Raw genomic sequence first — 16,905 nt, 5'->3', positions numbered from 1 at the left:
AGTCCGCAGATACGGTGGTTGGGAGGTGCTTCACCTCCCGCGGCGGCGGCGGCTTCAAGCCAGTGCGAATCGCTTGCACGCTTTTGCCCACAAAGGCTCCGTTGGCTTTGCCGCGCGTTCCGCAGCGCCCTTCACGGTGTCGCGATGAGAGGCGCTGTGTCGAAACGCAAAAATATACCAAATGCAATCAAACGCGGTAGTCGTATCGGTTTTGGGGTTATTCAGCTAAAAGTGCTGGTGTGGGTCTGATTCAATTAAAACTTTTTTTTTTTTTTTTTTTGCAAAGAGCCTGGATCAGGTTGGTTGCGAGGTCTGCCTGAGCCACAGAGGTGAGTGCTGTGGATCAGCCTCAGGGACTCCTGTGTTCACAGCTGATGTGTTGCAGAAGCCATTGGGCATTGGCAGCAGCACCTGTCCGGGCTGTCACGTGTGACCTCCCGTAAGTCCCGCCCCCCTTCGTGTGTGCCACGTGCTCAAGTCCCGGCGACCGACGGCGAGCGCAGCGAATAGGAGGGCGGGCAAGCGGGAGGGGGCGGGGTCGGCCCTCCATGGAGGATTTAACAGCCAATCGGGTGCTGCGGCCGAAGATTGACGACTCGAGCAGAGCCAATCAGCGTCAGCCGGGGCGGTCGGGGGCGGGGGGTGGTGACACGACAGCAGGACGAACCAATAGGCGAGCGGGATCTGGGCAAGCGCGGACCAGCGGATGGAGGAGGGGGGCGGGTGTTTTCGGGTAACGGACAGCGGGGTAAGCCAATAGGCGAGCGGAAGCGAGGTAGACGTGGACCAATCAACGTGCGCGACGTCGCCTCAGGGCGGGAAGGGGGCGGGCGGGAGAAACGGTCGTCGTCGGGGCTCGTTCGCTGCCGGAGATGAAGATGAGGGAGAGGGCGAGGGATCGGGTCGCCGCCGCCTCCTCCTCCTCCTCCTGCCAGAGATAATGCAATGGCGCTCGATCGTGCTGGGCCTCCTGCTGCTTAGGCTGGGCCTGAACCTGACCGTCTGGCTGCTGTTGGGCTTTGGGCCCAGCCTGGGCTTCTACCAGAGCCTGGGGCTGGGTGAGGTACGGGAGGCCCGGGCCCGGGCCCCGGCCGAGGCCTCCTCAGGTAACAAGCCGTCGTGGTTCGACCAGAACTGGAGCCGCGCTCGGACGCGGAGAGGGTCGGCGGCGGCGGCGGTGTGTCAGCGGAGGCCCCCCACCCAGCCTCGGGCTCAGGCCGAGGAGCAGGCCCCGGGCCCCGGCTACAACTTCTTGGACGGCTCGAGCGAGTACGGCCGCAGGTACGGCTCGTTCCCCGAGCCGCAGCGCCGCCGCATGAGGGAGGCCGCCCTCGACATGTTCTACTTCGGCTACGAGAACTACATGCGGCACGCCTTCCCCCAGGACGAGCTGAACCCCATCGACTGCCAGGGCCGCGGGCCGGACCGCGACAACCCGTGAGTTACAGCCCGGGGTGAGGTCGGTCGGTCGGTCGGTCGCGGGGTGAGCTGTGCCGAGGGCTCCTGCTGAGGCTGTCCAGCCTCTCTCTCCTGTGGTCCAGGCTGAGCCACACACACACACACACACACACACAGCTGTGACCCTGTCAGGGCAGCAACTGGGTTTAGTCTAATGCCAACTGAGCCCTTATTATTGTTGATAATGTATTAATAATAATAATAATAATCCTTGCCTCAGATACAGAGCCTCGTGTCACGTCGTCGAGACGCCTCGAAGCGCTTCACAGGTTGCGCTGACTGCGGAGTAGTGGCTGTGTGTTGTCTGAAGGGACACGCGGCAGGTCAGTTTGCGCACAGCGCCGTCCCGCAAGCAGCTGTTAAAGCGAATGGACATTATTTTATTTCGGGGGGTGGTGGGGGGGTTGATTATCGGCCAAGACTCCGGGAGAAGCTCCCTTCCCCCTTGAGGAATAGTGCCGTGGGATCTTTAAAGTCCCCCTAAACAAGCAGACGGGACCTTGGCTTTACGACTCATCTTGAAGGATGGATAATATAATAAGTCTCGCGTTTGACACAGCGCCTTGTCACAATTATCAGTTGCTGTACACAATCGGCTGCCGCGTTTCACCCACAAAACACACTTCGCTCCATATCTTGTATCGCTCTTATGCCTCGTGAAGCGCTTTGAGACGTGTCGAAGACGTGATAAGGTCTTCTATCAAACGCGAGGATTATTACATTATTATTATTATCACACCGTCAAAACCTCTCGAAACTCCCATCACAGCGGATTTGCGTAGGTGGACGTGGCAAGCCGGTTTGCAGATGAAAAAGCACCAGCGAAACAGCTGTGAAGTTTTTTTTTTTCAGCGCGACTCGAGCCCGCAACGTTCTGTCTCGGAGGCAAAAGGTGCTGCTGACTGAGCCAGGCTGATGCCTTAAAAGAACAGAGATTGGGGTTAGATTAACGGAAAACGTAAACCACAACAGCTTTCATTTTATAAAGCGCTTCGTGTCTCGGAATGCTTAACAGTGGCCAATTAAGTTATCGGTTTGGCATAAGCTGTTGCCAGCCAAGTAATTAGTGTTACCGGGGTATAAGGTTCCAGGAGAATTCACACACTTTGTGTGTTTGATAGCGGTGGCTTTGCCAGTGAATCCCGTGTGTTTGTACGCTAACTTTCAACTGCTGGCTGCTGTCAGTGTGGAAGGGGTTACTTGTATTCCAATGTTCATAATCGACTCCTTTATGTTTTAGCGCTGTAAATTTGCATTGGTTTCCAGGTATTGAGCTCGCCAAATGTTTAGTCTGAGCCTTTCTACTTTAGGTGCTACCAAACAAAACAAATTGCTTATCTTCTGTGGGACCACCGACATAATCCACCATTATTTTGTGGTCAAACAAAATATCTCAACCAGTTAATTCTAATACTTGTCGCATGAATTGCATCAGAGTGGATACAAATCTTGAGGTTGGATTCATTTTGGATAATCATGATACAAATTTTCCATGATGTTTTCAAACCGTAACCTGTGCTTTACTTGCTTGTAAACTAGATGTAAGCCAGCCATAGCAATTTTATTTCTTGGAATTCAAAGGTAAACTGTCTGGTTGCATCTGTAAAATAACAACTCAATTTATCCTGTTGGAAAAATCGATTTGTAAAAATTGCTTTTGAATATTTCAAATGCCAATTAGCTTATTAAAATACAAAGATATCTGTCCTGTTGAATGAGTGAGTTGCAAAGTTGAAACTAAATTACACTAAACTGTTGCTGGTTAACCTTCGTGCAATAGTTTTGCAAACCTAGGATTCTCAGTTCCCTACTTTCAGTGTTGACATTGAGTACTGTGTTGTACTTTTTGGTTTTATGAAAAATAAGGAAGTTTTGCAACCAGATTTAATTCAAGCGATTGTTTTTGTAATGAAACGCTCAGTTTGCTCACTCTCTACCCTTCCTCCACTCTTGCATGTTTTTTTAAAAAAACATACACACCATACAACACAACTATGTGTATATGATTTAAATAAAATCTTAATTGCTTAAATTGGATTGTTAACGTCTTTTACTACATTTCTTTTAATGCAGGGCTTCAGGCACATTTTCATCAGTATGAAACACGGGACTTTTTTTAAAAAAATGTTATTAAAATACAGTGCATTGTGAGTCTACAATTAAGCTGCATGTAGGTAACTTACTTAAAATAACAATGTCAAAGATGTTTGATTTTCCATTACTCCATTACTGTTCCTGATTCCAATTATATTTCTGTTTTCATTTGATCTAGGTATACTTAACACTGATTTTCTTTCTCTTTTTAGTTCAAACATAAACATTAACGATGTCCTTGGAAACTATTCTTTAACTCTGATCGATGCGCTTGATACATTAGCGGTAAGTAACCAGTTGTTTTGATTATTTTGTAATTATTTAGCTCAACAGGTCTTGTATCATTCTTTTCTTGTAGCTAATATATCTTGGTTACAGAACTTGCCTGTCCAAGTTCATGTTGTTACACACCAATTTAATCAAAGCAATTCTCGTCAGTGACAATGACGTTGTAAAAACTTGTGAAATAAGATGTCTCTCTTTAGTTCCACAAGTTTATGGTAATGACAAGAAAGCTAGATTTGTGTGTCAATCTGCTTCATGTCCTTCCTTATTAGTAAGGACATGTGCATGAACCAAATGGGTTAGAGGTTGCTCATTTGCACCAGCGGGGCTACGACATTAATCTTCAGGGTTTACATTAATCTACGATCTCTCGTACAGAACAGAGCCCGGGTGTTTGGGAGTTTTAAAGAACTTTTCATAGTGTGCAGTCTACTTCTCTCAGCCTTCTCATCAGTACATCTAAATGTGTGCCCGTCCAGCAGTCTGGTCGTGGAGTGTTTGGACTGATCGTAGTAATTAAGATAGTTTCAGTGCATTCTGGAATGTCATGAGGTCTTCATTCTGGACGGCTATTGCCAGTTTAGGCAGTTACATATATGCCATATTGCAACTCCAGTTATGGACTTCAGGCATTCTTGCAGAAGATGGGGAGTATCTGAATCGCATTGCAATTCCATCAGGAATCTAATCCTTAAATCACACTGCCATGGTTATATGGTTTTTTGGCCTGAAAATCTGAGTTGAAACAAGAGCATTATAATCTTGTTGTCACTTTCAGATAATCCTCTGATATTTTAAAGTATTTTCCAGTTAATCTGTTTCAAGACTAATTTATTCTCCCGAGATCAATTAAAGCCAAATCTTTTCAACCATTTACTAAGGCAAATGTGATTCGAGCGAGGATTTCTATTTTGTATGTAAATCTGATTCCACAGCAATCTGGAAGGCAAGTTGTTGAAGTACTTTATGCAATTTTTTTCCTGGAGTCAGTCAACCATTGGCACATGAGTTTCCTGAATGCACCAGAGAGCCCTGGATCATGTAGTGGCAGCTCTTTAGATATTAAGCTGGAGGATATTTCAGTAGTTTAGTAATTGGAAAATGTGCATTTTCTCAAGTTCTTTTTGCACTTCCTAAATGTGCTTGCTCCAAACTCGCCTCAGCACGTTTTCAGGAATGTTTCATTTTCTTTATTGTGTATCTTTGTATAACTTGCAGAAGTACTGTACGATTTGACTTGGGCTAGACCCACATAATATATCAACCATAGCTTGTACAGTATGTTACGTGCCTTGATTATTTTGCAAGAGTCATTGAAGCATGTAAACCAGTGTTGTGACATTAACCTGGCAGGCAGACAGCTAGCTGGAAACCGGATCTTAGGGTAGGAAGTGTTTGCCTGTTGTGTGACCTCTTGAAAACACCTGGGATTAGAAGGAGGAACACCTGTGATCGCAAGCTATTTAATTGATTGATTCTTGCGAGCAGCTTTGTTTTATTGATCAAACCTGTGGGAAACGCGACTGAAATCCGTTTCATCCAGCACTCTTGCACTATGAGTACAAAAGAGTTTTTTTTTTATTTTGCTAAACTTTTGTAAGAGTAGTAAACAGATTAGAAATCTTTCTCCCTGACAAGAATGAGGATGCCCTTGAGTGCCTAACAGGTTCAAAGTAACGTCTGTAAAGTTTGTTTTTATGGTGGATGACATCAGTGGCTCTTGTTTGCGTTGCTGCACATTGCACTGGCAATCTGCAACTTTCTGTTAATGATCCAGTTGAACTTCTGGGAGTGTATCCACTTAGTTGAAAGTTCCCAAGAAGTTTAATTGAGCTGCTTGCTGTTACTCCAGCAAGTCTGAATGATGTTGCTCCTGAAACACCTCTTCCAAAAGTGTTCAGAGCATAGTTCAGCCCTCGTCCAACCCCATTTATACTGCAAATTCTGGTGCTGAATGGTTAACAAAACCCAGCTCATTGGGGACTTGTATATTTTAGTCAAAATTTGAGAAGATGCTTTTCAATATTGGGTCCCACTGTTTAATATGTCTGACAAGCAAAATTGTGACTTCAGTGAAATGTACCTGTTCTACGTTTGGCAAAGTGTTTGTGAATTTACAGTTAACATTCGTCAATTGAAATGAATGTCCTGCGATCAAGATGAAAGATAATTTAACGCCTTTGCTGCTTGTTGTTCCATTTTGCAGCAGAGCTTTGACGGCCTTTGCAGTAAGGTTAATGCTAAATGTACAAACGTATTCATTTATAAGCATACAGATCCTTTGCACATATAGCTAGCAGTAGTTTGTTGCTCTCACTACAGGTTTTGGGCAATGCTTCGGAGTTCAAGAGAGCAGTGAACCTGGTGATAGCCACGGTTTCTTTTGATAAAGATTCAACTGTTCAAGTCTTTGAGGCAACGATAAGGTAAGCCACAGACATCTCTGTATATGCTTCAAAATACATGGACAACTTTCTTGATCAGTACGTTTCCAGCCCAACAAGGAAGGACGCAGTGCTGGATCTAGCTCTGGGGAATGAAGTAGGACAAGTGGAGCAGGTTTCAGTGTGAGAGCGTCTGGGTAATAGTGGTCATAACATCATTAGATTCAGAGTGCATATGGAAAGAGACAAGGAACCATCTAAGGTTTATATGGACTTTCAAAAGGCATTTGACAAAGTGCCACATGAAAGACTTGTAAGAAAGACAGAAGCCCATGGTATAAAAAGGAGAGTGGCAGCGGATCCAGAACAGGCTGGAAGACAGAAAGGAGAGAGTTGTGGTGAACGGCTGCTTTTCTGACTGGAGGGAAGTGTACAGTGGCGTCCCCCAGGGATCGGTATTAGGACCACTGCTCTTCTTAATATACATAAATGAACTGGACTTGGGTATAGCAAGCTCCATCTCCAAGTTTGCGGACGACACAAAGTTAGGTAGGGTGGTAAACAGTGAGAAGGATAGGAGCCGACTGCAGGAAGACATAGACAGAATGGTAAAATGGGCGACACATGACAGATGAGTTTCAATGTGGAGAAAGAATGAGGGGAGGCAATACAGGCTGGTAATACAATCTTAAGGGGGGTAAAAGAACAGAGAGACCTGGGGGTGCAGGTAAATGAATCCTTGAAGGTGGCCGGACAGGTAGATAAAGCTGTAAAAAGGGCATATGGGATACTAGGCTTTATAAATAGGGGCATAGAGTACAAGAGTCAGGAGGTTATGATTAACCGATATAAAACACTGGTTTGGCCTCAGTTAGAATACTGCGCCCGGTTCTGGGCACCACACTATAGGAAGGATGTTAAGGCATTGGAAAGGGTGCAGAGGAGATTTACGAGGATGGTACCAGGAATGAGGGACCTTGATTATGAGGAAAGGCTCGAGAGAGGCCGGGATTATTCTCATTGGAGCAGAGAAGGTTACGAGGAGACCTAATAGAGGTCTTCAAAATCATGAGGGGTTTGATGGGTTAGAAAGGGAAAAACTGTTTCCACTGGTGGGTGTGTCAGTGACTCGAGGTCACAGATTCAAAATAGTCTCTAAAAGAAGCCGAGGGGAGGTGAGAAGAATTTTTTTTATGCGGCGAGTTGTTCGAATCTGGAACGCATTGCCTGAAAGGGCGTTCGAGGCCGATTCGATAACTACTTTTAAAAACGCGGTGGACGGGTATTTGAGGAGGACGGGTTTGCAGGGTTATGGGGAAAAGGCTGGGGAGTGGAATTGACATTAATTGCTCTAATCAACGAGCCACACAGACTCGATGGGCCAAATGGCCTCTTTTGGTGCTGTACAATTCTATGATTCTATAAGGACAGATACTGATCAGTTACAGAGTAAAGGAGGTCTTGCCCTGAAAGGGTGTCTGTCTGTCACTCTGAAATAGCAAACAATGAGTTCAAAGCAATTTAAAACATCAATTTTACGAACCTTGATTCTAGATATAGCAAACGTAGCAGTATAAATGGTTTGGAAGAGGTTTTTCAGGAAAATATCTTAATTATAATAATAATCCTTGCATTTGATATAACACCTTATCATGCCTTCAAGACATCTCAAAGCGCTTTATTTTGTACTCAAAAATTATTGTGTTGTTCCACTAACGACTGACTCTCTTCCTGGTAGGATTTTGGGAAGCTTATTATCTGCCCACATGATCATAACAGACCCCGTTCAGCCCTTTGGGAACATGGTACCAGAGGGCTATGACAATGAGCTGCTTCACCTGGCACACGACCTGGCTGTCCGATTGCTGCCTGCCTTTGAGAACACCAAAACTGGGATTCCCCATCCTCGGGTACGTGAGGTGTCAGGAGTTTAGCTAAATTGTTATTCCAATTGTTATGATATGACCCTTCTCCCTGTTTCACTTGTGGCCCAATGACTGGCTCATATCTCTTCCCTCTTCCATCCATGACCTTCCTGAGAGGAAATTGTCCAGGATGGCTGTAATAATGTGCAATAGCAACATATGCGTTAGGTAAAAGTGGGTGTTTTTAATTTTTATGTTCATAGTGTTTATGTATTTTAAGATGCTATCTTTTATGATGCAAAAATAGACTATCCGTTATATGATTTTTTAAAGAAACTTGGTTGTAGGTTTTCAGCTTTTTAACTACTTTTTTTTAAGTTTAAAAAAAAAGGTTGAATGATTGTCTTGGGATCAGTGCGATGCGTGCAAAATGAACATATGTCCCTGCTATATTGACAGGTGTTTTAAGTCAGGACAAATGACGCGCAGTAGCCCCCGTCTGCAGTAGTAGCTTCGGCTAAGAAGAACAAGCACTGTGTTTTACATTGTCTTGAGAAAAGACGAGGTAAGGGCAGAAGCTAACGCGAGTTTTTGTGAAAGATTAGTAAAAACTGCGTCAGCTTGTTAAATGGAACCTGGAACTGATTTCAAAAGTGAAACCCGTTTGAGTTTATAAGTAAGCGATCGATTCTTTGGATGTGTTTTGATGGTTTAATTAATTATCCACTAACTTATTGATTTTTTTTTTTTTGCAATGTTGGAGTACAAGAGGAAATAACTGTTTTGAAGTAAAGCACATTGCTCTGTGAAATCTCTGCAGGTGAACCTAAAGAAAGGAGTGCCTTCGAATTGCGTTAACGAGACCTGCACAGCTGGGGCGGGCTCTTTGCTGGTGGAGTTTGGGATCTTGAGCCACCTCATTGGGGATTCCACGTTTGAGTGGGTAGCTCGGCGAGCTGTCAGGGCCCTGTGGAATCTCCGAAGCAATGAGACAGGACTCCTAGGTACGGTACTTAACTGGTGGCCATCTTCCGTTTCTGCTTCTATCATCATGCCTTCACGTTTCCTTTCTGAAAGCTCAAAATTCGCTGTTAAACTAACTGGAGAAAAGTGGGACTGACATAGCTCCTCAGTGCACTGAGCACTCTTTAACGCTGAGTAACTTTGGACTTGAGCATTTCTTTGATGTTAAGGCTGATTTGTTATGACGCACTGACATGCTTGCTTTTATCCTCTTGTGCAGGGAACGTGGTAAACATTCAAACCGGCGACTGGGTGGGGAAGCAGAGTGGATTGGGAGCTGGCATGGACTCTTTCTACGAGTATCTTCTGAAATCTTACATACTTTTCGGGGACAGTGAAGACTTGGAGATGTTTAACGCTGTGTATGAAAGTATTCAGAATCACCTCAGGAGGGGGTATGTGTTTTTTAACTTGGGACTTGTATTGTATTTAACTACGCTTTTTGAAGTGCCATTGCTGCCTCACTTGTAGTGGGGTTTACTGGAGCACAATTTTCTAATGTCTTGGAATGGATTAACAGGCTGGGTGAGGCTGGGGTGTTGTTCTGAGAAGTAGGAGCAGAGCCAAATGCCAAGGCGTAGGGAATTTGATTTTGTCGGCTCTTCAGCTTATTAATGCCCAATAATTAAAAATTATTATTCTTTTTAAAAACTGGTAGTCGCGAAGCCTGCAACGAAGGAGAGGGCGATCCCCCGCTGTACGTCAACGTTAACATGTTTAACGGCGAAATAATGAACACGTGGATTGATTCACTACAAGCGTTTTTTCCTGGACTTCAGGTACGTTGATTTTTTTTTAAAAAAATGAGTAGGAGATGTGGAGTCCGGGGAGGAGTGGGGCGGTGGATGGGGGCAGAATTACCAAATGTCTGGTCGGGTCCCAAAGTGCAAGGATCGCTTTTTCCTGATGCAAATTGGCACTGCTTCATTTCAGGTTTTAATGGGTGATGTAGAAGATGCCATTTGTCTTCATGCCTTTTATTATGCCATATGGAAGCGCTTCGGGGCCCTTCCAGAGAGATACAACTGGCAGCTTCAAGCACCTGATGTGATGTTTTACCCATTGAGGCCTGAATTAGTGGAATCTACATATCTGCTGTATCAGGTATGTACTAACAGTGACAAAGTCTCCACACATTAAATAAAAAGCAGTCGCTGAAGCAGTGTGTCCTGATGTTTCGAGTTTTCGTCCACAGTTGATTGACACTGTGGCAAGTGTCTGGCATTGTGTGAGAGGCTGACACAGATGACAAAAATGCACTGTCACCATAATTTATGGCGTATCTTATGAAGCTCTTTGGGTTGTCTTCCCACAGTGAAAGGCGCTGTATCAAATGTTACGATTGTTATAATCTAGTGACAGTGACGGTTGAAATGTTTAGCATAGAGTGCGCAACCTGTTGTATCCTATCAACACTTCAGTGGCCTGGGATTTCTTCCACCGTCTCCTACACTGAAGTTGAATATTACTGGTTTGTCTGTCGCGTAGAAATGTGGCTGATCCTATGTCTGTGGTTCATGCTCAGGCAACGAAAAACCCGTTCTACTTGCACGTTGGAATGGACATCCTGGAGAGTCTGGAGAAATACACCAAAGTCAGGTCAGCACCCTAAGGGGACCATTGCTCAAAAACCCAAGCTAAACAATTTGCATGCTTGCCATCTGTCTAAAAAGGCAACGATCCAACCTTACTTTGGGAAACCTCAGTGATTCCAAAATAGACTCCTCTGCGGATCTTTGTATTCACAGTGTCCAGGAAACGTTCCGTTTGGTTATAAGTTCATTTTGGAATATTGTAGCCCGTTTATACCAACTCGATCAGTTTGTGACGAAAAGAAAAATGGCACTTTTTAAAATTTTTAAATTCTAGATGTTTTTGTAACTTACCAAGCTAGCTTTAAAATCACATTTGCATCCTTTCCGTGTTCTAACGAGTTCAAATATTTGTAAGCAAAGTTTCTTGCAATTAGACCTATAAAACTGTTGACTTATTTCTGAAGCACATTTCTGTTTAATTTTTTGTTTGTTTTTAAAAAAATGTTAAAATATGCTGTCTTTAAATGCTGATGCAGAGAGGCAGATATAATTCAGTTGTTGTAAAAACTGGCATTTTTCTGTCACTGGTTAATGGTTTCTCATTAACTCTGAGCTTACAGCTTTCTCTCCCATTTCTAAACAGATGTGGTTACGCCACCCTTCATCACGTAATAGAGAAGTCAAAAGAAGACCGAATGGAGAGCTTCTTTCTCAGCGAGACTTGTAAATATTTATACTTGGTAGGTTTTCTCTAGCACTGTTTTTCTATATAAGTGAAATCTAATTTTAATGAGAGCCAACAATCTGCTCATCATGTAAAGAAGAACGGATGACTGATTGCAAATGAGTTCGAATGCCTAACGCCAACCCAGCTTGAATGTTTCATAAGCACAAGTGTTCTGCAACCTTAACTGTTATGTTGTTTCGGTTATTCTTTCTGTTGGTTTCCTTGTTTGGAATTTTTTCTTGTTTGAATTCTGCTTCTTGGGATTGAATTTCCGTATTCGTTTTGTCGCTGAAATTTCCGTGATGGTCTCTTCTGTTGGTTTTGTTGAGTTTCGGATCCTGTGATTGGAATTATTAGAGGAATAAGATATAAGACTGGAGATTTGTTTAACATGTGTGCACTACAAAAGCAAATTGACTACGTAAATTGTAAGATCAATTGGGTCTGAAGGAACGCAGAAGACTTGAGACCAGCCTAAATTAGGTTGTTCACTGCTAATGTTTCAATGTGCGAGTGAGACACTTGACTTATTCCTGTTTCTTATGTATTCGCACATGTTAATCAGCTATTTGATGAAGACAACCCATTGCACAGATCTGGGAGCAAATACATATTCACAACAGAGGGCCACATTTTGCCAGTGATTAAGCTGTTCAGAGAGAAGCCTTGGCAAGATGTCTTTCCCAAGGAGGAAGATACCTTCGCTAACTCTGAGGTGGACTACAGGCCTGCGAACTCGAGTATCAATGTAAGCAAGGAATGGCTGTTTCAACATGTGTACATTTACATTGTGTGCTCAGGCATACCTGCCGTTAACATCGGGGCCGTACTTCTGCTTACGGAACGATTGATACCATTAAGGTAGTTTCAAGACTAGTTTTCTGGAATCCTTTAAGCTGCAGTTGAAAAGCCCAGTTTCAAACCGCTTCACTGGAGTTGGTTGGTTGGTTAATTACTGGACTAGGGACCTGAAAGTTCTTGATCCTGGTGATTCTGTTCAGCCCTTTACCCTCTTTGAAGTTATTCAAGTAACAGCAACAACTACTTGCACTTATATAGTGCCCTCCACGTAGGGTAGTGTCTCAGAGCGCTTGAGTAACTTAGCCAATATCCTCAGCATTAAGCAAATGCCTGGAATGTAGTAGCACATCCATTTTATGGCATTGGGACTGTGTGCTCTTGCAGTTCTTTTGTGGAGATGAAAATTATTGATTCTAATGCTGTCGTAGACTACAACTCTCCTGGCAATGCAGGGTGTCCTGGGCCAGTAACAGTCAGTGGGAGTGAAATCACCACTTACTGCCAACTCCTGCCCAAATGCAGAACTGGTAGCAGTTTAGATCTGCAGAATTTCTGGGAGTGGAAATCCATTGCATAAACGCAGCCGCCTGTGTTTTGTAGATGTGGAGGGTGCTGATTCTTCTTAACACACTGTACGTTGCATCAAAACATGCACAGTTTGACACGGATGTAGGAAAATAAACTAGCTTTAAAACAGGAGGCTTGGTTGCTTTTGGCAAACGTCCTCGCAAGCTGCCTTGTTTTGCTTTACCCGGGATGTGACTGTGATTAATTCCCGCCCCCCCCCCTCCCATTCTCAGAAACTGATTCTCTCTCCGATGTTTCCACAGTGCAGTCGGGTCTCTAGTGAGCGGAGGTTTGCGCTGCCTTTGAAAGGAATTTACATGCGGCAGATTGACCAGATGGTGGGACTCGTTTAAACGGACATCTATAATGGCTCACACACACACAAGAGAAAAACGTACAGGGATATAACCTTCAGCTATGCAATTGCCTTTGTGTCTCAACGTGTTGAGGATTATTTATTAGGGTTTGTACTCGCACCTGGAAAACTGAGGAATCTTTCTGGCACATTCTGCCACCCCTACCGTGTTTCATGTTGCGTTTAACTTTCTGCTCCTGTGCAGAAAGAAGGAAACCTGTAACCTGAAGGTGGCAGGGTTACGCAAAATGTCTTCTATGAAGGCAAAGGAATACTCGCAGGGGCTCCTTGCAAGGATACAAAATGTACCTCTCCAGTTCAACTTCCTATTCCTTGTTTAAATGCATTACCGGACACTTGCTGTGTAGTTTGCCTTTAATATATAGTAATTTCAAATAGCGGCAGAGCACGGCACATTTAGAATTTTTTTTTAATGTATATTTGAATAAGAACTATTGAAATCTGAATTTTCTACCTGGAAATGAGAACGGGTGGCGGGGTGAGGTGAGAGAAGAGGTGGTGATGAGTTTGAGCACTTTAACCTGTGTGCTTTACTATATATGAGACTGGACCATGAGACACATGAAACTGTCTTCCTTCGTGGCAACCCCTCTTCCACCTTCACCCACTCGCTCTCCTCTCTTGTCGAATATTTAATGGAAAGAGAGTGTTGGCAGGATGCTCGTGTAGAAAAAGATAGAGCCGGTTTAATCTGACACTAGATGTGACAGGAATACTTAATAACCGCTGGACTATGTGCCAAAAAAATCATTACCTGCTGGTGACCTCTAGTGTGTAGGCATCCACATATTATTTTTATTATTGATAGCTTGTCCAGCGCGGACAGCTTGGGTCATTTAAAATGTCGTTGGCTGTACTTGTAGACGGCTGGGGCAGATGTAACTGGGAGCGAGGAGGACCAGAATGTCGCTGTGAAATATGCTTGTGCTTTATGATCATGGAATTGTGCCATATATTGCCTGTGACTTCTGGTTTTGCCTCTTTCTTGTGGCCTCTCTTTGGCAGGTTGATTCGTTTTGATGCGATGAATGTGTTTTGCACAGATAAAGGTGCTGGGATGAGTGTTGGAGTGAGGTGGAAAGGGGCAAGGGAAGAAATAATTCTCCTCCACATGTACCACCGCGGCTTGGAAGCCTATTCTCAGACCTCCTCCTTATTAATGATCGTCCAAACTGCTTTTCATCATTGAAACCATCCCGTGTTGCTGTTCAGATATCACCAGTTTTTTTTGAATGGGACGAATTAGGTTTTCGCAGTCAAATGATTAAATGATTTTTTAAAAATTCGGCGAGCTTCAGGGATAGAACAACATTAACAAAAACTTTAAGTTAAAGTGCTGAGTAAATGTAATTCTCTGTGTGTGATCCAAACACAAGCTACAAAGTTAGAGACTAGTTCTCCTCGACCAAGCAAGATATTCGGACCAGCTTGGAACTTTGCTCGTAAACTCATCACTCGTGCGATGCGTGTTATGAGACACGTGGATACCAAACGGCCCCGGCTTTAGTCTGTTTTCCAAATCCATGGGCTTCCTGGTGAGCAGCTCCCAAGTCTTTTTTGCTTGCATTACTTTGTGCCATTGGCACTTTTTCTCCAATCCAGATCAGGCACCTGTGCAAAATGGTGAATGTTTCAGCTTTCGCCACTTTCACCAACGGCAGTGGAGTCGATCGTTCACACTGTATTATCATTTGGGCGTCTGTTCTGGCCATCCATTTTGGATGGCCAAAGGGAGAGGAGGAAAACATGAGAGTTTAGAATTTAGAGCCTAGGTGTTTCCCTTACGTTGGCAGTGATTGGGACTCGCCCATGTGTGAAATCATGGCTCACCCGGTTTTATACCACTTGGTGTTGTACCACTTCAAGATTTTGTTTGTGTGGTTTCCCTTCAGCTTCCCTTTTCCTTCCTTCCCTTCGCCCGGGCCTGTTTCCTGTAATTATCCAGCGAAACCGAGCCACAAATAAGGGAGATGTATCAGGTTGAAGTGCATAACATCTCTCTCCTATCAATGCATTTTGTTGGTGGGACTAAGTGCTTAATCACCTGATTTAAAATGCGGGGTCCTGGATTAGTATGTAGAGCACCAACCTCACTCCGAGCTATTTAAGGCTTTCAGTCGATCTTTTGTACCCCCCTCCCCCCTTAACACAATACTATTGCTGGAGTCTGTCTGTCTGATCACTCACCTTGCTTTCACTTCCCCAACCAAGTCACGCCACACCAATTCACCATTTTTTTTTCCCCCCCCCTGTGCCCTACGTGAATTTTTGTTGAAGTGGTTAATGCCGTACTATTGTCGGGGTGGGCTCCTGCTACAAGCCCACCCTTACTGTGCCCTTCCGCAGAGAGGAATTGGGAGCCTGAACCACGAGAAAGATTTGCGTAAGAAACCTATCATGTGTGCAGTGGAAATGCCCAACACGAGCCTTAATATTCCCCCCAAAAAGTGTTGCGTTTTTCAGGTTTTGTGTCCCGACCACGCCTTCGATAGGTAAATCAATCTGGGTTCCATCGCAGAGGATTTACAAGAGCACAGTGCGTTTTCCTTATCTTGTGAAATGTTGGCAAGATAAACCCTCTTTTTTAAAAAAAAAACTATTTTCTTACAGATAAAAGTATTTACTCAATGCTGGATGTTTAATACTGTTATACAGAACAATACTCTTGCTGTCGATGTTTACCAGAATCAATGTGCAATACACTTTGTATTATAGAGAAATTAACTATAGGTTTTATTTTCCTGGAATATACAATGGTATAAAGAGTTTTACAAAGGACCAAACCAATGTTCTTTATAATAAAAAATGCAGTGCCAATCTTAACTTGTATTTATGTTTTTACTGTCCCTGAACTAATGCGCTGTGTTAAATCCTTTGTACATTTAAGACTTGCTAGTTTGCAATACTTAAAACACTATACCTCAGTCTGGATCAGTTGGTAGCACTTTCTCTTGGGGCAGAAAGCCCACATTGGACTGACTTTATTCTGGACCCTTTCTCTTCCCCCACCTTCCTTCCCCATCCAAACACCAGGACTCCGAAGGTACAAATGCAATGACTAGACCTGCCTTCATATCACTTAAATGAAATCATTTTATTCCCTTCTTGTGAGTTCAAAGTCCCGAAGTGGTAGTTCGAACCCGCAACCTTCTGACTCTTGAGGCGAGAGTGCCACCGACTGACTTGAGCCAGGCTGACGCACGGTTCAATTTCTCTTGAGCCGTTCGGCCTGTCTTCCTGTGTGGTTCTGCGTCAGATAGTATTACTTACAGCGAGGCGCAATGACCCTGCACTCCCACGCCATTAACGTGAAGGGAAAGATTGACTGCAGCCATGGGCAAGTTGCTTGTGCACGCTGAGATTTTATTTGATGTATGATCGGAATATTGGTTAAGATTAGGAGGGAATGGGACCTGTTTGTTTAGATTTGAGATGACTGATCTGTACGTCCTGCAGTGAGTTACAGCTTTGCGTACTACACTGAGGTGTAATAATAACCAGCAGTAGTAATAATAATCCTTGCATTTGACGTAGCGCCTAATCACGTCATTGAGACGCCTCAAAGCGCTTCACAGGATGTACTGTGCAGTGGAGTGACTGTATATTTTGTGTCGTTTAGTGACTATTTTGTAGGTCGGAGAACGCGGCAGCCAATTAGCGCACAGCAGTGTCCGTCCCACGCAGTGAATGACCAATTTGACGCAGCGTAAAGCATTTTGGTCTCTAGTTGATGCGTCGGAGCGGCCTGTCTGAGTACGTCCCAGAGGGTTTACAGGCTGGGCGCCCGAGC

General features: G+C 44.1%; 1 protein-coding gene across 1 annotated transcript; it reads left to right on the top strand.

The window, feature by feature from the left end:
- The first annotated feature begins 940 nt into the window (after positions 1 to 940).
- edem1 (ER degradation enhancer, mannosidase alpha-like 1) lies at positions 941 to 15,938 on the top strand. The gene is made up of 12 exons (XM_007903405.2): positions 941 to 1,437; positions 3,765 to 3,837; positions 6,160 to 6,263; positions 7,960 to 8,131; positions 8,907 to 9,090; positions 9,330 to 9,504; positions 9,768 to 9,888; positions 10,043 to 10,213; positions 10,635 to 10,708; positions 11,288 to 11,384; positions 11,937 to 12,119; positions 13,003 to 15,938. The coding sequence occupies exons 1-12, from the start codon at positions 941 to 943 to the stop codon at positions 13,090 to 13,092; spliced, it is 1,941 nt and encodes a 646-aa protein (XP_007901596.1). The 3' UTR covers positions 13,093 to 15,938.
- The last annotated feature ends 967 nt before the right edge of the window (positions 15,939 to 16,905 follow it).

The sequence above is a fragment of the Callorhinchus milii genome, unplaced genomic scaffold (genome assembly GCF_018977255.1).
Source record: "Callorhinchus milii isolate IMCB2004 unplaced genomic scaffold, IMCB_Cmil_1.0 Scaffold12, whole genome shotgun sequence".
In the NCBI taxonomy this organism is placed as follows: Eukaryota; Metazoa; Chordata; class Chondrichthyes; order Chimaeriformes; family Callorhinchidae; genus Callorhinchus; species Callorhinchus milii.
Note: the sequence above shows the minus strand (reverse complement) of the source record. Positions and strands in the feature narration are given on the sequence as shown.

Excerpts from the sequence above, each read along its gene's own strand:
- edem1 (XM_007903405.2), top strand. The coding sequence starts at position 941 with ATGCAATGGCGCTCGATCGTGCTGGGCCTCCTGCTGCTTAGGCTGGGC. Across the intron at positions 1,438-3,764 it reads GGGCCGGACCGCGACAACCC|TTCAAACATAAACATTAACG; the intron begins GTGAGTTACAGC and ends TTCTCTTTTTAG. Across the intron at positions 12,120-13,002 it reads CTGCGAACTCGAGTATCAAT|TGCAGTCGGGTCTCTAGTGA; the intron begins GTAAGCAAGGAA and ends ATGTTTCCACAG.